The sequence below is a fragment of the Microtus oregoni genome, unplaced genomic scaffold (genome assembly GCF_018167655.1).
Source record: "Microtus oregoni isolate MIOR12 unplaced genomic scaffold, Mior012 000018F_ref0000195, whole genome shotgun sequence".
Taxonomy (NCBI): Eukaryota; Metazoa; Chordata; class Mammalia; order Rodentia; family Cricetidae; genus Microtus; species Microtus oregoni.
In genome coordinates, this window is record NW_024543077.1 from 23,240,172 (window position 1) to 23,264,079 (window position 23,908).

General features: G+C 37.7%; 1 protein-coding gene across 1 annotated transcript in view; it reads left to right on the forward strand.

Moving 5' to 3' along the window:
• Positions 1-23,908, forward strand: part of LOC121458940 (structural maintenance of chromosomes flexible hinge domain-containing protein 1) — a 142,679-nt gene that overhangs the window by 107,760 nt on the left and 11,011 nt on the right. Inside the window, exons 37-47 of the mRNA XM_041668368.1 lie at positions 26-178; positions 4,651-4,777; positions 4,921-5,040; positions 6,470-6,555; positions 7,808-7,930; positions 8,902-9,092; positions 10,096-10,205; positions 10,341-10,411; positions 14,287-14,458; positions 20,470-20,628; positions 21,180-21,294. Coding sequence (XP_041524302.1) covers positions 26-178; positions 4,651-4,777; positions 4,921-5,040; positions 6,470-6,555; positions 7,808-7,930; positions 8,902-9,092; positions 10,096-10,205; positions 10,341-10,411; positions 14,287-14,458; positions 20,470-20,628; positions 21,180-21,294 — 1,427 coding nt within the window. The remainder of the gene's footprint in view (positions 1-25; positions 179-4,650; positions 4,778-4,920; positions 5,041-6,469; positions 6,556-7,807; positions 7,931-8,901; positions 9,093-10,095; positions 10,206-10,340; positions 10,412-14,286; positions 14,459-20,469; positions 20,629-21,179; positions 21,295-23,908) is intronic.

Below are 23,908 nucleotides of genomic sequence, written 5' to 3' on the forward strand. Positions count from 1 at the left end.
TAGCTCTTCCCACTGTGTATTTAAGGATAATTATGGTAATCATACTGGAATGGATTTGGTTGGCACTGTAGTAGCTACCATTAAAGGTTTTAATGAGGAGGACACTGATACCCCACTCTTCATCGGGAAAGTTAGGACACTTGAATTTCCCTTTGTGAACGGTTCTGCTGAAATCACGGTAAGTTTCTTAGATCTTTTCCAACTTCCATAACACACCTATTTTTTGTATATAGACCTAGGAAGATTTTCTGATATTTTATGTTTAGTGCAGTAAATCTAAAAATCAGTTGAAATATTTGTGATTTAGCTATTACAGTTGGATCCAGAACCATCATTACTCAGATCTTCCATGAGGGATGACAGATTTCAATTTTTGTGCTGATTTTTCAGCTTTAGTGACAATATAATGTTTGTTGTTTGTCATAAGGTTACTACTATTATACAAACAGAAGCAGTAAAATAAAGGTTAGGTAAAAACTTAATAAATTATTAGCCTGTCATTTTTTTTAAAATAAAATAGTTTGTCTTATAATTTTAAAAATGCAGTGCTTAAAAAACTGTATAAGTAATTATTACATTTTTAACCTTCAGAAATCATGGTATCTGGCCGATTACTGCAAAGTCATCTAAAGATATATTATGCACATTAGTATAGCATAGTGCTTTCAACATATGATGGGGGATATTAAGTTTTGAATTTTGTTAATGTAATAGGGTTATGCTTTTGCAAGAATTTTCTAGCTAGTTTACTAGATATACCAACTATAGATATATCAAAAGATATATTTCTTTGTTAAATAAAAGCCTATATCATTAATAAAGTGACTACACATATTTTTATCAGTCCTTGGTATAAATTTATTTCATTTCCAAGGTTTATTTTTTATCACTAATGTTTCTTCTATGTGTTGATTTAGAATAGTTGGTTGGTAGGTAAATAGATAAATTGATACTGATTTATAGGTTGAGTTAAGAAATAACTAGAAAGAGAAGTGATTGGTCATAAAATAATACACACATTTTAAATATTGTATCATTATTGCAATTTTTAGTTTACATTTCTACCAAAACTTTGTGTTCTTTTTTTTTTTTTTGCGCTGAGGGTGTTCATCTTTTTGGGGGAGAGTGGCTTTCAGGATGACCTTGACCTCATATCTTTTTGCTGGGCACTGGGATTACAGGAATGTGCCACCACACCAAGTACTTCTTACTTGCAACATTGGATATAAAAAGGTCTTTTTTAAATTTTAATCAAATTTGCAATTTATTTTTGTGGGCATGTTGATGTAGGCTTGTAAACCTGACAGAGGGTCAGGGTTGCTGGAACAGAAAGGTTGGCTTTGTCTGTGATATAGACTGAGGTTAAGGCCATTCTTGGGAAGTGAGTGTATTGAGATTCTTTATCAAAATTTAAGTTTAAAGTGGGCTGGGAGTGGCTGGGGTTGTAGCTCTTGTTGGAGCACTCAGTTGTGAGGCCCTAGCTTAGAAGTATTCTTTGTTAAAGATTGGACAGTGCTAGTTTTAAGTATTTGTTTTGTTTTTAGATTTTTTATTTGTATATTGTTGGTACATACATTGTTTTTGTTGTTTTCCTTTTTTTTTTTTAATCTTTGACTTAGGAGTGGAGAGATGGCTCAGCAGTTAAGTATGCTTACCTGATCTTTCAGAGTACTGGGATTTAATTTCAAGGTCACAACCACCTATACTCCAGCTCCAAAGCATCCAGTGCCTCTGTCCCCTGTAGGCATCTGCACTCGAGTGTGCCTACCTCCTTGCAAATGCACACACTTACCTACACATAATCAAAAATAATGTTAATTTTTTTCTTAAATCTTTAAACAGGCAAAAAAAAATTCATTTTATTTTGATCCTTTTTCCAATTTGTTAATTTTTTTAGAGTCTTTATTGAGTAGTGTATGCCAACAAGTGCCAATAGTACCTTTTCTTAGGGTTATTGAGTAGTTCAGTGTATGCCAACAAGTGCCAATAGTACCTTTTCTTAGGTTTTCTTGTTGTCCACCCTTGTGTATAATTCATCTCAAATATTACATTATTTCAATACTCTAGCTTGTAAATTGGGAGTCTCTCAGCTGTCTCTATCCCAGAGACTGTTGGTCTGTTGGGCAGTGACTGGCCAAAACATTTTCATTAATTGAAGTGTTACCAGCATTCAAAAGTGTCTAGTTTTTATGGAAAGCTCTGCACTTGTAATTTTTTATTTGTAGTTGTGAGATCTAAAGAGTTGACATCTCCTTGAATCTTTTAAGACAGCCTTGCGTGAGGCTTGAACAGTGGCCGTTCTTCCCAGTCTGTTGTGTACTGTGGCGCTTTCAGTGTCTTCCTGTGGAGGACAAGTGTCAGCTGCCACTGCTGGCAGCTCTTCATAGCTGTTCTAGTGTAATGAGAGAGGAAGGTGAGCTTCTCCTACACCATAATGAAAGTTAGTCATGAAAGCCACACACCTTTTTTGGGTTTTATTTATTTACTTTCTTAGGAAGGAAGCTTGTGTAACGTGGAAAATGAGCTGGAGTTGGAAGAGCACACCTCTTCTTCCCCATGTGCATTTGAAATTGTTCTGCCTGTTAGGACAGAGACTTAGCTGTTTCCCAGAAGCTGCGTGTAAAATGTGAACTTGATAGATACGTCTGGTTTTCCCTCGCCACCAGAGGTCCTTACTGTTCCTCCAAGTAAATAGCAGAGTCTTGCCTGACTTGGCTTCCACATACCCAATACTGAATGAACGAGAGGAAGTGTTAGTTTATGTTTGTTTCAGGTTTGTTTTGGTGGCTGGATGCTAAGAGTTGAACACTGTGTCTCCATTCTTTACTACTGAATACTACTACTACTCCCAGGCCATCATTTTCAAGAATATGTAGGAAACACTGACCAGAATACAGCTAGTATTTGTATGAAATGTTTCACATATACTTTGTTTGAAATAAAAAAATCTGATGTTGTAATTTATCAAGTTCATTAGTTGTATCATTTTATAGTCTATATTATTTGCCTACATGATCTGAACAAGCCTCATTTTCATTCCTGTATCATGTATCCGTCTATATTCCAAATTCCTATTCATATAGTATATTTAACTACATTACAAATTAAGCTTTATAGTAAGCATATCATAAACAGTTAAAAGAAGTAGCAGTGTGTTGATTAAAAACAGAATTAAAAGAGAAGTAGCAAGGTGTTGATAATTTTTGACACTAGATCATGGGTATCAAAGTACTCCTTACCAGAAAGAAAAAGTTTAATGATAGTAAAAGAGGGTTTGTCTTATGTATGGCTACGCATATATCAGATTAATACATTGAGCTTTTTTTGAAACCCGACAAGCTGCAAAATCTATTTTAAAAGGCATTCTAGTATAAAGATAAATGAGTAAAAAAATGAGTAATTTTTTGATCATAGAAAATAAATAGCCTTTAAAAACAAAAAGGATGGCTTGGTAATGCCCGGGAAGCTAGTTAAAGCAGTAATTATTAGACTGAAGTGTGTCCCTCACCAGGGAGATTGTGTTTTTATACATTGCCGGTGATGAAAAGGTAAACTGATATAGCCTCTTCCCTCATATTAAGGGAAATTTGATATCTAATAAAATAAACTTTTAATTAGCTATATTTCTCATCCTAGAAGACAAATTTGCAAGGGAACAATCAGTGATTTTCTTACTAGGGAACCTGTTTCTTAGGTTATTGTAAAATTTTCAAACTAAGTCTTCCCTACCCAAAGACTGAGTGCTGTAGTGTGGTTTAACTGTATTATTCATAAATATTTTAAATTGGTAACATTTTATGAATTGCCATTAACAAGTCAAGTTTAAGCAGACAAGTGCAAGTATATGTTCTTTCTTAAATAGAAACTACTTTTATATGTACTTAGATTCCTGTATATACATTGCTGATAGCTTTTAAAATCTGTGTTGAACTGAGAATTGACTTATTCGTTACTATGTTCTTTAATTTTTGAGAAACAGAATTGTAATTAAGATTATAATTTTATGTTTTATGCCCCATAGTGTTCTATTAGTTAAGGGTGTTTTTAAATTGTATTCTATTCTGAAAAACAAAGAACCTAAGGTCTCGTTTTACAGAACTAAAAAATACATTCAAGTTAAAATATTTATAATTGCATCAGTTGCTAGTTATATGTTTTGATCTTAAGCTCAGGTATACTTTTTGTGACTTGAAAAAAATATAAAAGTTAAAAAAACAAGTCTTTAAGCATTTTCAGGGGCCTCTTGTTCTGTCCCCGTGGGATTGGTCTCCCATGGTAACAGCTGTAACTTAAACTGAGTGTTGTGCTTTGCGTATTTCTTTGTGTGTGTGTGTTTTTTTTAAACTTTCACTCCACAAGCTGTTTTACCTCGCCGTAGCCTAAAGGTTTGGGTACAGATGGAGTCCTGAGAGACAAGACTCTTTGTTCTGACTGCCCACTCTGTGTTACTGCCGCGTAGTCGTGCTCATCATCATTGGTCCAGTCATCTCGAAGGGGAGACAGTGGTCGTGACGGTCTGTTACTCTGAAGACTCAGCCAGTGTCCATGCTCGCATTGTCCTGCTTGTTTGGTAGCCGTACAACAACACATGTAACATTGGAATGTCTCTTTTTTAATTCTTGTTTTTCTCATTCCCTTTCACTTACACAGACTCTAGTGCTGGCAGAAAACAGTCCTGGAAGGGATAGTACTGAATATTTTATTATCTTTGAGCCTCGACTGTCAACTTTATCAAGAACATTAGAATCCTATAGCCTGCCATTTATGTTTTACAATGGTAAGTCTTAGGGATATAGGTTAGTAAACTCTGTTGTTAATGGAACTTCAGTTAACCTTTCTTTGCTTTCTGTATGCATCATATTATGGCATTGGAAAAGTCAGTTTCTAAGTTGTTTACATTATCTGAAATTTTTTTCTCAGATGTTAAAAAGCAGCAACAAATGGCAGCACTTACGAAGGAAAAGGACCAGTTATCTAGGTCCATCATTATGTATAGAAGTCTCTTTGATGCCAACAAGCAACTTGTTAATGAAATGAAATGTAAGTCACCCTGTGTGTGCAGGTAATAATAAAGCATTGTCTTTGAGCAGGTGAGGTGGGCGAGACTGTCTCTCTGTCTGCTTGAAAGAAAAGGGTGGTAAGGATAGTTGTTCCTGAGTTGTTGGCAGTTGCTAACATGAAGTGTTCCTTACTTTAATCAAGCTCGTAGCAGACTTACACATTTTAAAAATTGGCAGTTTTCCTCTAGAAATATGGACCTGTGGAAAGTTTAAAGCTTTTGACAATATTGATAACTAATTTATCTAGCTCTAGTTTCTGGCAAAAGATGTCACTAGGGAATTGATAAGTGATCTAATTCTTAGTTTTAATCATGAGCTCTTTGTATTTTACATACAACAGTAGCATGTGGGCCCACAAGCACTGAAAATGGAATATTTAATTTATTCTTCCATTAGTCCAGAAAATGTTTGCTGTCTTTTAAAATGATATTCGTATGCAATTAAAATAAGACATTTGTTAAGTTGTACTATGTTGCCTGTTTTTCATTTGTCAGATGTTTTGTTATAGGTTTTAACTTGTGTTAGCTTTATACCTAACTCCCCCCCACCCCTCGCCCCTTTTCCGAGACAGGATTTTCTGTGTAGTCCAGGAAATCCTGGAACTCACTCTGTAGACCAGGTTGACCTCAAACTTCACAGAGATCTGCCTGCAACTGGCTCCTGAGTGCTAGGATTAAAGGTGTGCACCACCACTGCCTAGCAAAAGTTTTTTTTATTTTGCCTGTGTGTATGTCTGTGCCTCTTGTCTGTAGAGACCAGAAGAAGGTTTCTAGATCCCATGAAACTGGGGTTACAGGCAGTTGAACTGCCATATGAGCACTGGGATTTGAGCCCAGGTTGAATGTAAGAGCAGCCAGTGCTCTTAACCATTCATGTCAGTTGTGTAGACTGTTTGTAGATTGTTAACTGTACTCTGAGAGCGTATCTGCAGTTCCGTAGCTCACGTGTTCATGTGTGCGTGTGATGCCAGAGCATCTTCCAGTATATTCATTCTGTTTCTCTTGTGTATCATTGAACCTTGGGATTTATAACTTAATTGATCATGATCAACTATCAGTTTTTATTTTAATATCAAACATTAAAAGGAAAAAGTAGTTGTAAATTTTTAGGAAGGTATATTTTAAGTACTATTTAAGAAAGCAAAACAAACAAACAACGACAAAAAAAAAAAAAAAAAAACAAAACCAAGGACCTGGACCAGATAGCTCAGTCGTTATACACACTGGCTGCTCTTCTGGAAAACCTGGATTCAGTTCCCAGCACCACATGCAGCTCAGAACTGTCTGTAACTGCAGTTGCAGGGGCCCCAACACCCTCATGCAGACATGCATGTGGACAAACCACCAATGCACATAAAATCAAATAAAATCTTAAAAAAAAAAGAAGAATTTTTTTCTTTTCTATTTTAGGCCAAGTTGAAGAAACAAAATTAAAAGAGGTCCAGCTGCGAAATGAACTAAAAGCATGCAATATTGATATTCCTACAACACAACAGGTATATTAAATTTCTTTATTAAATTCAACTACTATCTTATTAAAAATTCTATAGACTTTTTTTAACTTTATGTACTGTGTGCTGTGTGTGTACATACATGTACAATGATCTACACATGAAAGTTAGAGGACAGCTTTGGAATTTGTTCTCGCCTTCCATCTTCTGAATTTGGGGACTCAAACTTAAGTCATCAGGCTTGGGAGCAAACATTTGTCCTCTAATCTCTGCGTGTGTACCATGGTACATATACATAATACAAACACTCGGTATGTTTGATTGGTTTAGTTAGTTATTACCTGCATGCAGACTAGATTACCTGGAACTGGGGCCTTGAATTGATTGTGAGCCATTGTGATATGGGTTCTGGAAATTGAACCCTAATTCTTTGCAAGAATAATAAATGCTCTTAACTGCTGAGGCATCTCTTCAGCCCCGTGATGTTTTTAAGTAATTCAGAATAGTATAGAAGTCTTCTTAGTTTATTGTCTTCTGTGCGTGATTCAGTTTTAGGGAGAAGACAACTACATTGTAGATTTATTTATGTATATCTTTTCCTGTGTCATGTTTGGTGGGGTTTGTTTTGTTTGCTTTTTGGTAGACAGTCTTGCTATGGTTCAGACTAGGTTCAGACTCTTTCTCCCACCATCTTGTGATTGCTGGGATTACCAATAGATCTGGCTATATTTATATTTATATTATAAATATATTGATAAAATCTTATATTTCATAAGATTTTAGAAAATCATTGAATGTATAGCTCAGTGGTAGAGTTTATGGTGTATAAGAGCCTAACTTAAATCCCAGTATTGCCCTTTTTCCTCCTCAAAGAAGGCTTTCTCTCTTTGGGAATATAATTTAATAATAGAGTACTTTCCTACCATGTCATGATCTTAAGTTTGTGACCAAATATCCCTGATAGATATTTTCCATCAGTATTAACTATAGTTTTGTTGCTTATAATATATTGTCTATTTTAATAACTGGGCAGTGGTGGTGCACACCTTTAATCCCAACACTTGGGAGGCAGCGGCAGGGGGGGGAAATCTCTTGTCAGTTTGAGGCCAGCCTGGTTTGCAGAGTAAGTTTTAGAACATCCAGGGATACACAAAGAAACCTTGTCTCAGAAAATCACCATAATCAAAGAAAAACAACTTTCTCAAGTACTCCAAATTACTGGTTTTTTACTGTCTTAGGCTGCCTGTTATTTAAAAAAAAAAAATTGACCTTGTAGATAAATTTTCTTTAATTACAGATACCTCATATTGAAGCACTTTTGGAAAAAAAGATAGCAGAACAAAGTGAACTTAAAAAAAAGCCCAGGAGATCATGCACTCTTCCAAACTACACCAAGCTCAGTGGAGATGTTTTGGGAAAGGTTTGTGATTTAAGTTTTAAGAAATAGTTCATCGTTGTTACTTGTTTTGTTTAAAATGTCTGTCCTCCCTCCCAAGCCCAGTTCTGAGGGCTGAGTCCAGATCCTTCCATACACTAGGCAGCACTCTCCTACTGAGCTACACCGCCAGTCAGCACGTCTGTTTCTTACTTTTTCCCATTAGTACCTTATAAAGTTAGAAAACCAGGGCAGATGCTATGATATGTCTATGGTGAAATGAAAGCCTTATTTCTAGACAAGTTTGTGATACCAGGTCAGAGAACAATAAATGGTAGGCCCAATTTTACCAACACAATGCTAGATTTTAGAGGTGCGGTAATTTCCCAATAGGTTTAAAGCAAGAATGCTTGTGACCACAGCAAGTATTTGTCAGTAAGAAAATGATTTGTTCTGATTCTCAATAAAGCAATGCTATTTATTTGTAACATTTAAATAGCTTAAAGGTATTTTAAATAATATGCTTACTGAATCTTGAACCTCTGTTTTTTATTGTATATCTTTAAGTGTGCTTCATGATTACCAAGACCTTCCCTATTGGAGACATTGAAGTGTAAAATAAGTGTGTGTTTAATTAGTTGACAAACTTTGCATTATTGTTATTTGCTTATTTTGCAAATTTGCTATTGGTTAATCTATAGAAAATTATTCTAAAGATTTAACAGAATAGGCAGTTTGATGGATTCCAGTCAGTGTAAATTTTCCAGCTTGAGGAATCTTGTTTTTATTTTTATTTTTCTATTTGTTTTTCTTCTTGTGTAGCTTGAACTAGTCTTAACCTCTATAATCCTTCTGTCTCAGCCTGCTAATTGCTGGGGTTGTAGATGGATGCCAAAACATTTGACTGATGTTTCTTTTATTCATGTTTCATTCTTACTGCTGTTCTCTTGTGGTAAGAGTTTTAAAAATTGTTTTTTTAATTTTTTTTTTATAAATTTCTGTTAAAATGGCTTCAGATCGCACATCTAGCACAGATTGAAGATGATCGCGCCGCAGTGGTTATCTCTTGGCATCTGGCAAGTGACATGGACTGTGTGGTCACGCTGACCACTGATGCTGCACGCTCTATCTATGATGAAACGCAAGGTCGTCAGCAGGTGTTGCCCCTTGATTCTATTTATAGGAAAACTGTTCCAGATTGGAAAAGGTTAGGAAAAAAATAAGAAAGTAATGTTTTGTAGTGCTTGGGGTCAAACCCAGGGCCTCACACATGCTGAATACAAGTTAAACTACCTTCTCAGTAAGCCTTTGAATTTAAATAATGTGAATTTTATTGACATAACAGACTTGTGTTTGAGTTCCTACTTTTCTTTGACATTCTAACTCATAATCCATTACAAGCCTTTACCTACCATACTGCTATTAAATTTGTACTCATTAGACAGCATAGGAAATCAACACATCAAAATAACTCTGTTGATAAGGGCAATAATTTGTGTGTTTGGGTGTGTGCAAGTACACATGCACATGTGTGTGCTTGTATGTGTAGGCTAGGAGTGGACCTTGGGTACCATTTGTCAGGAGGCATTCATCTGTTTGTGAGACAATTTCACTAGCTTTGGGGCTCACAGATTCTGCTAGATTGGCTAACTAGTGAGCTTCAGAGATCCAACTGTTGCCACCTGACTTTACCAAGTTCTCTCTCCAACCCTAAAGGTAATACTTTCTCTGAGAAAACATTTCCATTGAGAAAGGCCTATTATATCTTTGTAATTGCTGAAGACCCAGTGGGCAGGTGCTAGAGAGATAGCTCAGTCAGTAAAGTGTTCATTGCACTGTCATAAAGAACTGGGTTGGGACTCCCAGCAGCACCTGCTTTCTCTAGCTCCCAAGTGCTGAGATTAAAGATGTGCACATAGATTTAAACACAGTGTAAGAGAGGGAGAGAAGCTTGTAAGAATAGGCCTATAGGACATAGCACATGCTGTTTGCTGGGTTGTTAAGAGAGTCACTATAGCAGATCCTCATGGCAGTCCTCATTGCTAGGGAGAATGTGTGATCATTTAGGAATATGATTTGGGTCATATAGGTGGGTCACATATCACAATATGCATATATTTATTTTTTCTAAGTGTATTTATTGATTATAAATAGTTATGTATGCTTTATTTAGTACTTTTTTGTTATTTTGTTTTTGTTTCTTAATTTAGACCTCTACCTCATATCCGAAATGGTAAATTACATTTTAAACCCTTTGGAAATCCAGTCTTTGCCCGAGATTTGTTAACATTCCCGGATAACATTGAACACTGTGAAACAGGTAAAAGACTGTGACTTCATTTTGTTCAGCTGTTCATTTGTAATAGAAATCTAAAAATTGTTAACTGTGAAAAATTACATTCTTATAAATATTACTTTCATCAATATTTATTTCTGTATATTTTGATGTTTTTAGTTTTTGGTATGCTGTTAGGAGACACCATTATTTTGGATAATCTAGATGCAGCCAATCATTATAGAAGAGAGGTATGTACTTTATTTTTTTTTTCAAGTCACTTTATTTAAAGAACTGGAAAATAAAAAGAAGACATCACATAGCTATATTAGTATGGCCACTTAGCCAAGCCTATGCCTAGAACCAAAGTCTGTGCGTCACAGCGAGCTCCTTGTGGAACAGCTGCTCACAGGCTTTCTGCTTTCACTACCAGTTGCATTTCTATGCACATTCTCCTTTGTTTTCTTTTACCCACGCTGTACACACACCCATATGTTCGCTTGTTTGTACACTGTAGGCTAGGGATCCACATAGACAGAAAAAATGTGTTTTATTTTGCTTTTTCTTTGGGTGACCTTGCTTAATATTTTGAATTCTTTGTAAGCCTACCTATTTTCCTGAAACTTTTGATTCTGTTTTCTTTCTTTTCTTTTTTTAAAATTTATTTTATAGCTAAATTGTGTATTAGATTTTTTTTGGGGGGGGGAGGGTCATTCATCTTTTGGGCAACATGGTGAGTTCTAGGCCAGCCTAGCATGTACTGAAGAAAAACAGTGTATCATACCTAAAGACCACATCATCAGGTTAGAGCAGTGGCTCTCAGCCTTTCAATAGAGCTCCTCATGTTGCTGTGACCCAACTATAAAATTATTTAGTTGCTACTTCATAACTGCAGTTTTGCTACTGTTATGAATTGATATGTTACCAGTGTGGATCAAAACCCAAAGATTGAGAACCACTAGATCATAGAGCCAAGTGCCTAATGGGTTTTAGCGTAATGACTTTGAGAGAACACGCTTCTCGTTTCTTTGGACCTTTGAAGGCAGCTATACTCACAAGCACTTAACATCTTTAGAAGAGAGGAATTTGCCGTTGTATGTGTTCTGAATTGTTGCATAACAAACATCCTTTCGGTTCATAGACTTTTGTATTAGTTAAGGATTTTTTCTTTGTGTTTTTTTTTTGTTGTTGTTGTTGTTGTTTTGAGACAGAGTTTCTCTCCATAGTCCTGGCTGTCCTGGTACTCGCTCTGTAGACTAGGCTGGCCTTGAACTTTAGAGAACTACCTGCTTCTGCTTCCTGAGTGCTGGGAATAAAGGTGTGCACCACCAACGCCTGGCTCTACCAATTTCTTTTTAATAAGTCATTTATAATTGTTTCAAAGCTGAGAAAAAAAGATTGATCGATATCTTAGTAACATTGTTAAGTTTCAGTAGCTTTGTTATTTTTCTTTCAAAATTTTTCATGTTATTTATAACAACATTTTAACTCTTGATATTACTCCTTTTCAGTCTCTCCAACAGTTATAAGTATTCTCCAGATTTGTTCAGTAAACAGTTCACTCTTAGAACCTGAACTCCTGACTGTATGTTTGTTGATAATAGTGCAGTGAGATAGGATCATGAAAATTGAAGAAAAAATGACAGTAATCTTTTCAAAATTATCACAAAAGAAAGCCCAGTTGTTCTTTCTACTTGAGACTTACAACTATCCCCTCCCATATTGTGTTTATCTTCTAATAAGGGCATAATAAGTCTGTAAACCTAGGCGTTTGTTACTGAATATGATAATATATCCTTAAAACTGGATGAGCATTGATAAATGGATGGTATTTTGTGTGTGTGCACATATGTGCATACGTATATGGAGGACAGATGTTGACAGATGTCTTCCTCAATTGCTTCCCCACCATTTTTTTAAAACAAGACTTCTCACTGAACCTGGAGCTTATCAGTTGACCAAAATAACTGACCAGCAAGTCCTAAGAACCCACCTCTACCCTCCCAGATGTGTTGTTTACAGATGTGTGCCTCTGCACCTGGCCACTTAAAATAGTCTTGGGAACCCAAACTTGGGTCCTCTTAGCACAATCTTTTCTGAGTGACCATCTCTCCAGCCCCCATTTATCTGTCTGTCTGTTTTGTGTGATGGATGTTTTGCCTACATGTATATCTGCATACCACTTTTATGTCCAATCCCAGAAGAATTTAGAAGGGAATGTTAGAGCCCATGGGATTAGAACCACCATATGGGTCCTGAGAATTGAACCTGGATTCTATGGAAGGACAGCTGAGCCATCTCTGCAGCCCCAATCCCAATTACTGTCTTTTATGTTAATCATTAGAAAGCACATAAATCCAAATAAAAACCAAGAATAAATCGTAATTATTTCTTTTACCAAGCAAGTGTCTTAGTTAGGGTTACTGTTGCTGTGAAGAGACACCTTGACCATGGCAACTTTTATAAGAAAAACATTTAATTGGGGTGGTGACTTACAGTTTCAGAGGTATAGTCCATTGTCATTATGGAAAAACAAGACAGCATGCAGGCAGGCATGGTTCTGAGGAAGTAGCTGAGAGTCCTACATCTTGCTGGCAACAAGAAATGGTCTCTTGACACTGGGAGTAGCTTGACAATATAAGCAACCTCAAAAGCCAACTCCCACAGTGGCACACTTTTTCCAGCAAGGACACACCTACTCTAAGAAAGCCACCTGCTTTTAGGGGACATTTTCTTTGAATCCTCCCGCCCCCCAGTAACTTTGAATCTGCAAATTCTTGGCTCACTAAATATAAGATTTTTTTCAACTAAGCCATGCATGGTAGCATGTGCTTGTAGTCCTAGCCCTCAGCTGGCTCAGAAGAGGACTGTGAGGTCAAGACCAGTTCAGTCACATGGTGACACTACACATACACCAAAACAAAACAGAAATGAGTGATTACTTTAGTTGTTTTATTGCATTTTAGGCTTTTTTTAAAGCTAGGTTCACATACATACATACATACATACCAAAACTAAAAGTGCCAGTTTTCTGGAAGGGCTGTAGGAAGTGCCTCTGGGATTGTGTTTCCTCTCTTTTTTACTTCTATAAATTGTATATAATTTATGTAAATATTTACTGTTAGATATTTGAAATGTGCTGAATTACAGTGCTCTTGAGTCACATTTGGGGTAGGGTGTGCACACTGGCCAGAGGAGGGTGTTAGGTGTGGTGCTGCAGTTACTGTCCATCCAACTTTTCCCTTGAATCGGGGTCTCATTGAACCTGGAACTTGCTTTTTTTTTGGGGGGGGGGGGAGGCTGACTGATCAACAAACGCCACTGATCCTCCTGTTTCCATAGCCTCTCACCCCTCGCAGTAGGGATTGTGAGTACAACCACCTTACCTGTTTTATGTGGGTGCTGGAAATCCAGACTCTAATCCTCATGCTTTTTTTTTATGGCAAAACATTCTTACCACTGCATTGTGTCTCCTGCCCCTCAGTCACTTGTTACTGTATTCTGTTTCATTGTGTGGATGTGCTACAATGTATATAACTTACTCAGACATGTTAGCTTACTAGATTTCATGAAGACTGTTTGAGTACACATACTTGTAATTATTTTGAGGATTTAAATGCTTGTAAGAGGAATTACTGACAACTCCTTTAGAGATCATGAAATGCTAAATACAGTGAGATATTTTTATTCTAATTGGCGAGCTTAGTTCTTGGCTCCTTCTCCCCCTTGTTGTTGAAGCCAGCGTTTGAAAACTGACTGGTGCTCTGCTTGTCTAGGGACTTCACCAGTCCATTTTTACACACCCTTAAATTATAATTTTGTGAAAGCACTACTCCCAATTATGTCATTTATTTCTTTACTTGCTTTCTTGATTATTTATTGGGTTTTTTTTTTTTTGATGTATTGTCTCTCTACAGAGCCCTAGCTGTCCTAGAACTCAGTATGTAAATCAGGGTGGCCTCAAATTTATTGAGAGCTACTGACCCCTGCCTCCTGAGTTTTGGGATCAAAGGCATGTGGTACCGTGCCCAGCAATCCTGTCATTTATAAGCTGAGATGTGATAATTTCTCTTTAAAGCAATCGGAGTTGGTTTCTTTCTAATTAGTATCTGTGTGCCTTCAATAGGTTGTTAAAATCACACACTGTCCCACATTACTGACCAGAGATGGAGATCGTATTAGAAGTAATGGAAAGTTTGGGGGCCTTCAGAATAAAGCTCCTCCAATGGACAAACTTCGGGGAATGGTCTTCGGAGCTCCAGTACCAAAACAGTGTATGGTCTTGGGGAAAGAAATCGGTAGGTTAAATATGGGGTGAGTTTTTGTTTAGTTTATTTGCATTGTTTTAAGACAGAGTCTTGTGTATCTCAAGCTGGCCGGGAATTCACCATATAATTTAGTATGGCCTTGAGTTTATTGACCTCCTGTCTCCATCTCAGGCATTTATCACAGCACACCTAGTATCTGGTGCTGGGGACTGACCTGAGGACCTCGTGCATGCTAGAAAAGCCATCTGCCAGCCAGGCTACAGCCCCAGCTCCAGAAGATAGCTTAGTTTTTCCTTTTTTTCTTCTCTTTCATTTTTTTCTTCAGATGACAGAAGTATCTCTTGAGGATTTCCTATTATTTATCTTTCTGTTTTGTTTTGTTTTTCTTTTTAGTGCTGGGGGGTCAAACCTGGGTTCTTACATTTGTTAAATGAGCATTTTATCACCGAACTACATCTGAATGAGTATCTAAATGCAATTTCTGATTTGACTTAACATTCTCTTTAAGGGTTTATGTTTTCAGAATCTAATGTGACAAATTAACCAGTAACCAATATAAATAATGTAAAATACTTTTGTTCTTACAAAAATCTATTGTATATCAAGTAGTTGAAATACTACTTCCTTTGAAATATTACTTCTTCCTTTCTTTATTGAATTATTAAAAGAGAGAGGTGGTTCAGGGAGTAAATAGAGTACTTATCTGCCTCTTTTTTACTATGTAGTAAGGAATATTCTGCCTTGTTGAATTAACAGTTTGTCAGACAATCATTTGTTTTTGTCTCAGTTCATTCATATAGTTAAGAGTTTTTGAGCCAACCATGGTACTGTATACCTGCACTGACTACTTGGTAGACTGAGTCAGGAAAGCTCACTTGAGCCTATGAATTTGAGATTAGCTTGGTTCAAATAGCAAAACCCTATCCAAAAACATATTTTTCTCCTAATGTATATAATATGGACCCTTCACCACTTCTATTATCTCCCAGCCTCCTTCAGGTCAGCCCGTGTATCACCCGAATCTGCTCTGAAATGCATGTATACTCAACAGGTAGTCCCTGCATGCGATTACCTTATAGATTCCTGTTTTTAGTTTATGAAGTTGTACTGTGCTTGACTATCTATATTTACTACCCTCAGTAATTTCTTAATTTTAGCCTTTTTTATAGGTATCATAAAATTTGCCTCTCCTTTTCGGGGGGGGTGGCACGGGGGTTCGAGACAGGGTGTAGCTTTGGAGCCTGTCCTGGAACTAGCTCTTGTAGACCAGGCTGGCCTCAAATGCACAGAGATCTGCCTGCCTTTGACTCCTGTGTGCTGAGATTAAAGGCGTGTAACACTACCACCTGGCTAAAATTTGCTATCTTAACTTCATTGTACAATTTAGTATTAAATACTCTAACTTTGCTGTACAGAGTATCCCCCAAAGTACATTTTGCAGAACTGAAACTTAGTGTCTTCCCATCCCTTCTCCTTTCTGTATCATTCTACTTGGAATTCTCTATGAAATTGACTATTCTAGATAACCCATAAAGAGGAAAGTGTATGTTAACGTGAGGTCAGGGCTTATCCACTGTAGCAAGTGGTTGAGTTTCCCTTCCTGGTAACAAGGATTGATCCTCCACTGTATTATGTGTGTCATAGTTTGCTCTTTTGGTTAGTTGAGGCCATTGTTATTCTGTTGCCCTGGGTGGCTTGACCCTTACTGTGTAACCCAGGCTTTCCTAGAATTCACGGTAATTCTTCTACCTTAATCTCCTAAGTGTTGGGACTACAAGATGACACACTACCTCAGGCTACACTTTTGTTCTTGTAGTAATGTATAATACAGACATAAAAAAATACACATTTTACAAACATGGAGCTGGTAAATTTTAGCAAAAGAACACCATACTTAGAAGAATTAAAAATAAGGTTTGGGGATGTAACTCAGTGGTAGAACACTTGGCTGGTGTTTTTAATCTGAAGTACCACACACAATTTAAAATGAATAGAATATTATCAGCTCTACAGAAAATTGCTCATTTTTCTCTTCAAGTCTGCATATGATAAGACTTTGTTTACTTACCATAGCATAGGTTACTTTCATCTGTTCTTGTACTTTATATATAAATAGACTCTTAGAATGCACAGCTTATATCTGCTTTTATTCCTTCTTGCTGGTATGTTGATAGCTGTAGTTTATTTTCATTACAGAATAGTATTTTATTATGTAATTAGACTGTTATTTATTCAGCTGATGAACTAGGATGGCTTCCAGCTTTGAGATAATTTGGCCTTGACAGTTTTAAAAGCACCACTAGTTGAAAAAACCATAGGAGGCCTTTAATCTCAGCACTCGGGAGGCAGAGGCAGGTGGATCTCTGTGAGTTCAAGGCCAGGGAGGCAGAGGCAGGTGGATCTCTGTGAGTTCGAGGCCAACCTGGTCTACAAGAGCTAGTTCCAGGACAGGAACCAAAAGCTACGGAGAAACCCTGGTTCGAAAAAAAAGAAAAAAGAAAGAAAAGATCATTGGAAAAGGTTCATGCATCTGCTTATTATGTTAATGACTATAGACAAAACTATCAATAAAAATTACATTAAGATCCATCTCACTCCAGCCAGAAAAGGGTGTCATCAAAATAAATGACAAATGCTGATAAGGACATGAACAAAACAGGAATTCTTGTGTACCTCTGGCCACTATTGAAACCAATATAGAAGTTTATTTAAAAAAAAACAAACTAAAAATAGACTTAACATATGAACCAACACCCCTCCTGAAGATTATCCAAGGCTTCATTAGCATATTTATAGACAGTTGCCTGCCTTTGCTGCACTTTTCACAATAGCCAAGCTGTAGAGCCAGCCGAGCTGTCCACTGACGAAAGAAATGGGCACAGAAGAGTGAAGTCGTGTCATTTGCAAGACAATAGATTCGGCTGCAGACAGGTAAATTAAGTCTGTCGTAGAAAATAATGTTGTTTTCTCTCTTGTGAGTCGTAGATTTACATACAGCTGTGTAAGATCACATGGCTGTAGATTACAAAGTAGAAATGAGCTGGGCAGTGGTGGTGCACACCTTTAATCCCCGCACTTGGGAGTCAGAGACAGGCAAATCTGTCACCAGACTCCAAAGCTACAGAGAAACCCTGTCTCAGGGGTAGAGGGGAGAGTAGGGATAGAAGAGTCTATGAGGAACAGAAAGAACTTAGGGAAGGAGACAGGAAACAACAAAGAGTATAGCAGGGTATAGAGCAGGATATTTCCAGTATATTATATATTTGCATGAAAACAATTTTTTTATAACCCAGGATGATACAGTTAATTAAAATTTAAAATCTGCACTTTAAAAAAAAATAGTGAATACCCAACGAAGCTGATAATTAGAGAAAACAGAGACAGTGGATTAACCAAACAGCCTTACTAACCCAATTTGTAGGACTGCATTTTACAATGGTAGTATCAACAATAAAAAAGAATTACTTAAAAAAAAAGATGATATATTTACAGAATTCCTGGAAATTTACTAATGGTAAATTATTATAATAGTAAGGCCATCTCTGTAGACCTTTGAGAAAATAAACCATTTATTAAAGGCATGGTCTACTTATTTATAGATAGATATCTATATATAGGTAACATACATTGCAAGGATGTAAAAAGGTTTTAGCTGTATGTATATATTTATATGCATGCAGAACATATGGAAGGACAAATACCAATTTTTTTTTTCTTCTGGTTTTTCGAGACAGGGTGTCTCTGTAGCTTTGGAGCCTGTCCTGGAACTCAATCTGTAGACCAGGCTGGCCTTGAACTCACAGAGATCCACCTGCCTCTGCCTCCCAGTGCTGGGATTAAAGGCATGCCACAACCCCTGGCTACCAGTCATATTTTTTTTATATTTATTTATTATGTATACAATATTCTGTCTGTGTGTATGTCTGCAGGCCAGAAGAGGGCACCAGACCTCATTCCAGATGGTTGTGAGCCACCATGTGGTTGCCGGGAATTGAACTCAGGACCTTTAGAAGAGCAGGCAATGCTCTTAACCTCTGAGCCATCTCTCCAGCCCCTACCAATCATATTTTTAAAGTCCTTAATTAGTACAGTTATTGTAACGTGTCTTATTTTCTTATTCCCTGTGAATCCCACACCGTGTACCCCAATCCCACCCACCTCCCAGACCATCCATATCCACTTTCCTCTTTCAGTGTCACTTCTCCCACCCCCAAGAAAATAAAACAAAAAAATTAAATAAGCGTCTGACCTTCCCACCTGTCCATCATATCACTCGTCTTAGTGGCATTGAGACTGTGGTGTGTCTAACAGCTTGACTTGAAAATGTTTATTAGAATGAATGTTTGGTCTGGTTCAAGGCCTCTAGCTTCTGGTATACCAGCAGAATATACTGGGCCCTCACCAGATATCCTGCTGTTGCCCCAACTCATGGACATCTTACAGCTGTGGTTCCACAGAACCAGTCCTTCCATGCCCACTCCAGCAAGTCACAGATACGGTAGATGTTGGAGTGGGCCAGCTCAAATCACCTGCCCTGGGATCGCTCCCCTCAGGTGAGGGGTAGAGCCAGCTCTCCTGTGCCTAAGCCATCAGGCTCGTGTCCATGATGAGGGATGGGGCCAGATTTCCCAGGGCCAGCAAAAGGCGGGGCCAGCTCAGCATGGCCTTCAGATTTCAACACACATGCTTCACATGGTCCCTGGTGGTAAAAGGGACACATATCAACACAGAACCCAGCAGGACCACGGATCCAGACATGGCCCTCGGCAGCCCAGGCCTGGATGTCACCATTTCTCCCTGCCTTCACCTCTGTAGTTCCAGCTCTCTCCACAGCACACGAACCACTGTGCTTCCCTCCCATTTCTCCACCAGACATTTGCTCCTCGTCATAGTGCCTGTCTGGGGCCTTGAGGCGTCAGGCGGGCCTTGGGTGTCTTCTGCTCGCTTGGGCCAGAGGAAGGTAATTTTTGTTTTATTTTAGGTTTTTCGAGACAGGGTTTCACTGTGTAGCCCTGACTGTCCTGGAACTCACAGAGATACACCTGCCTCCTGAGTGCTGGGATTAAAGGCATATGCCACCAATGCCTGACGAAAATCACACTTTCACATACAAAAAAACCTTAAATCCTTATAAATGCTGGGATTAGTAATTGGTCATCAGATATGGCTCACACATAGTTTTAAAACCTCAGATAAGAAAAGAAACACCTTAGACATTGTGTGTACGAGTCTAAGCAATGGGAAAAGTGATTCTAGAACCATCTAAACTGTAGCCACTTAAAACTGGACAGGGTATAGAATATAATCTCTGCATTATTTAATATCTAGTAAATCATACAGATAGGCAATAATAGTCTCAAAGCTGAGTAAAAGGAGTTTTGTACAGAGTAAATGTTCTGAAAGCCACATGCTTTAGCAAGTGTGTAAATGGCCTGTTTGTTGAAACAGTGGCTCGGTTCACTTGCTCCCTCTTCTCTTTCTTCCTCTGGTGTACTGAGAACGTGCATGAGGGCTTACTGTCTGTGCAGCAGCAGTTAATACTGTGTTTTATTACAAGTCAGGGAGTAGTGATTTCGGGCAGTACTATTGAGTGTTCTTTCTCTTTCATATCTTCTCTGACTGTCTGTGTTGAATAGTATTGAATGCTTTGTGTCAGCCCGCATGTAAAACTGTCCAAGCACTTTTATATAGAAAACTCTAAGTGTCTTGGGTTGTGATTCGGTGGGGTGGCATTTGTCTAATATGTTCAAGGTCCTGGGTTCTAGCCCCAGAACTACAAAAAATGAAATAAAAAAAGTGGAGAGTGGTAATTGAAAATTCATTCCTGATCCAGAAATAAATTCAGTCAAAGAAAATTAAAATGTAACTATCAGGTGTTGTCTCTACTATACTTGTTTTTTTTGTTTGTTTGTTTTTTTCATTGTCTGGTTCATGTCTTTAAAAGGCATTGCTCATGGATTACTCAGTGATGCTGTTCTTTTTTCTAAAGCATGGATTTGTTGTGACATTAGCTTTTTATTTAAATATCTGTTTCTTTGCAGATCTTATTCAGCAGTACCGCACTGCTGTGTGCAAGCTGAACACTGTGAACAAGGATTTGAGCAATCAGTTACAGTACCTTCACACTCCTGATATGAAGAAGAAGAAACAAGAACTTGATGAACAGGAAAAGAGTCTGAAACTAATAGAGCAAAAGCTCGGTATATGTTTACTTTCTGCTAACTTCATGTTTGACAGTAGATGACGAGTCCACCGTGGAAGGAAAGACTGCAAATGATTCAGAACCACCGCGCTCTCTGATAAATGCTTAAGACTATTCTCTCAGGAATAGTGTCTGAGTTAAGGTTTCTGTAGCTGTGGTAAACACATGAACAAAGGCAAATTGGGAAGGAAAGGGTTTATTTCAGCTCCCAGCTTACAACCAGTCATCCAGGGAAGCCGGGGAAAGAGAGGCCATGGAGAAACACTTCCAACCATCTTGCTTCCCATGGCTAGTTTAACTTACTTTCTTCTATAACATAGGACTGCTTATATATAACAGTGGCCTGGGTTCTTCCACACCAAGACAGTACCCTACAGACATGCCTGCAGGCCAATCTGATGAAGGAATTCCCCAGTTGTAGGCCCCTAATTCCAGATGGCTCTAGTTGATATTTGTTAGGAGATTCTTGGTATTGTTCGTTGCTTTTCATAAGTTACTGTATATGTTTGCTTTTCCTGTTCTCCTCCAGTTTGTTACCTTTTCTTACAGGTATGACTCCTGCATGGAAGTGTAATGACTCATTTTGTCACTCACCAAAAATTGAGTTGACAGAGTGTCCAATTCCTACAAAAAGAATGAGAAGAGAATCCACCAGACAGAATAGGTGAGCATATTGTGACCCAATTACCATTGGTTAGTTTATTAAAACCCTGTGTTGTTGTACTTTCAAATCATTGTTGGTTTATTTCTAAATTTCCTGAGGTAAGATTTGTATTTTAAAAACAAAAGCAGGTTTGGGGTGATAACTCAGTAATAAAGCTTGCCTGGTGTGTGAGCTCCTCCCAGTTTTGATTAGTGTCACTAGGGCACAACACATGATATTTCTGTATTATTAAGTCACAGAATCATTGTATTCTCTTAGGAGGTCTCATTTTCTTAGTGATGCTTTACTGTTTGGAAATGTTACGTGTTTTTCTGTTATTGAAAGTCACTAGAGAATGAAGTTGCTTTTATGTTTGGAGTGAGTTTCCGTATACTGCACTCTATTATGGAATCACCAATTTTTAAAATAGTAGTATGTGCAGCATGAATTCTAATTGGTCTTAATAAATAAAACAGGGAATCAGATATTAAGGGGGTGAAAACTGAAGGATCAGAGAAGCAATGTGGACAGCCACTAGGGAGACCTTTTACCTGTACGAGTGCACAGACTGAAGGGGGATCCTGGCCTCAGACTGTCCTCTCAGACTGCACTGAGCTCTTGGCTCATCCTGCCTTACTTTCCTTTCTCCACCCAGCCGTATCCCTCCCTGTCTCCACCTCCCTAGTGCTGGGTTTAAAGGCATGGGACTATCGAATACTGGGATTAAAGGTGTGAGTGACCACTGCTTGGTCTCAAGTGACACAACTCTACACGCTGATCTTCAGACAAGCTTTATTTGTTAAAACGGAAACAAATATCAGTCACTGTATTTCCCCTTTATGTCTAAAATTTAAAAAGAAGACTATAGCTAATATAAGAAAAACTATATTCAAGAAATATAACTATATACAATATATACAGGCAATAAGTATATCAACAATGTCTAGTCCATATGCATTCAACAAATTCAGAGAAAATACTCAATTATCTCTCCATCTTGGTGAGTCCAAAGCATTGTACCTAATTCACTCTATCCTAATTTGCATTACGCTCCAAAACTATCTTTCAACCTTACACACTTTATACCTCGTTTGTGAGTTTCTTTTCTGAGTCTGTAAACAAGGAAGACTATAACTTTCTAGTCTTCTACTCCCTCAGAGACCCAAGAAGGAAATAATATTAACTGAGTAAGCAGCAAGTATGAGCCAACAACTTCCAAAAAATGTGAGAAATGACAAAAACAGCTGACTGCGTAGACAGTCACCCAAGGTTCCTCTGCAACATTGGGGGCATCCATCTTTGGCCTACCGGCCTAGAATATTTGACAGACTTTTCTGTGAAGCGGGATTTTTGAAGGACTATTCCGCCTTGGCAAGGCTTTGGAGTCACTCTCCTTTGTGCCCTGCTGTGCGGTTTGTAAGCATACCATCAGCAATCAAGGCAAGGGCACTTTCTTGCCCAGTGGCTTACTTTCGCCACAAAGAAATTAAACTCCATGTGGAGTTTATCCAGTGCCCATCATCCTCTCTAAAGTAGATCAGTGCTGCCAGAAGCAGACATGTCTCATTGTCATTTAAAAAAAAATGTTATTAAAACATCTTAGATGCCATACGCTGTAGCTCTCTGAAAAGTGATAACATTTCTATCTAAAATATTTCTGTTTGACTTTGAAAGCATAGCTAATATGACTGTAAGTTTATTTGTAATAGGTGACTATTAACCTGCACTTCCTTATTATCCTAAATAGTTGATAATAATAACTTTCAATGACTACTAGAAATTTGCATTGCATTGTTAAATGAACTGTATAGGTATAGTATCTTGAACAAGACTAGAAATGTATGTTCTAAAAATCTAATCTCAAATTTGTATACAATATACAAAATTCCAACCCAATGTAAAGTATTTAAAACTAGTAGTTGCTTTTGAAAGTAGATTCAGTAATCTGCCTTTTTATCTTCTATCTATATCTTTCCTTTTTTCTTTTTCAAGTAGATTTAGTAATCTGCCCTTTTATCCTATCATCTGTAGCCTCCTTTTTTTTATTCCAAATAAGAACCCTGAATCTTACCTCCTTTGTTTAGCTTTTTTTCCTGACCATTACCAGTAACAATGACAAATATCCATAACCCAATAAAAGACCAAAAGTCACCAACCTCACCTTTTGGGAATGTGGGTGTCATGTTCTTAAATTACTTCCTGCTGTCTGGGGGCAACAACATCTTTAGCACATTCTGAAAAGAAAAATTGGGGTTAATTGTCCAATCCTGGGAAAGGTAGCTATATCATTTATTATTCAGTCTCTGTGTATGGGAAGGTGCAGGGTTTGTCTCACGTCCTGACTAGAGTAGTCTGAAGGCTGGATCATCTCAGCTAGCCAACTCGAGGTGGTTCTGAGCAGTTTGTAGTCCAAAGCCGATCTTTCTTTCTATATATATACACATACACACATTTTTTATTGATATTTATTGAGCTCTACATTTTCCTCTGCTCCCCTCCCTGCCTCTCCTCTTCCCCCTTTAATCCTCCCCCAAGGTCCCCACACTCCCAATTTACTCAAGAGATCTTGTCTTTTTATACTTTCTACTTCCCATGTAGATCTATGTAAGTCTCTCTTAGTGTCCTCATTGTTGTC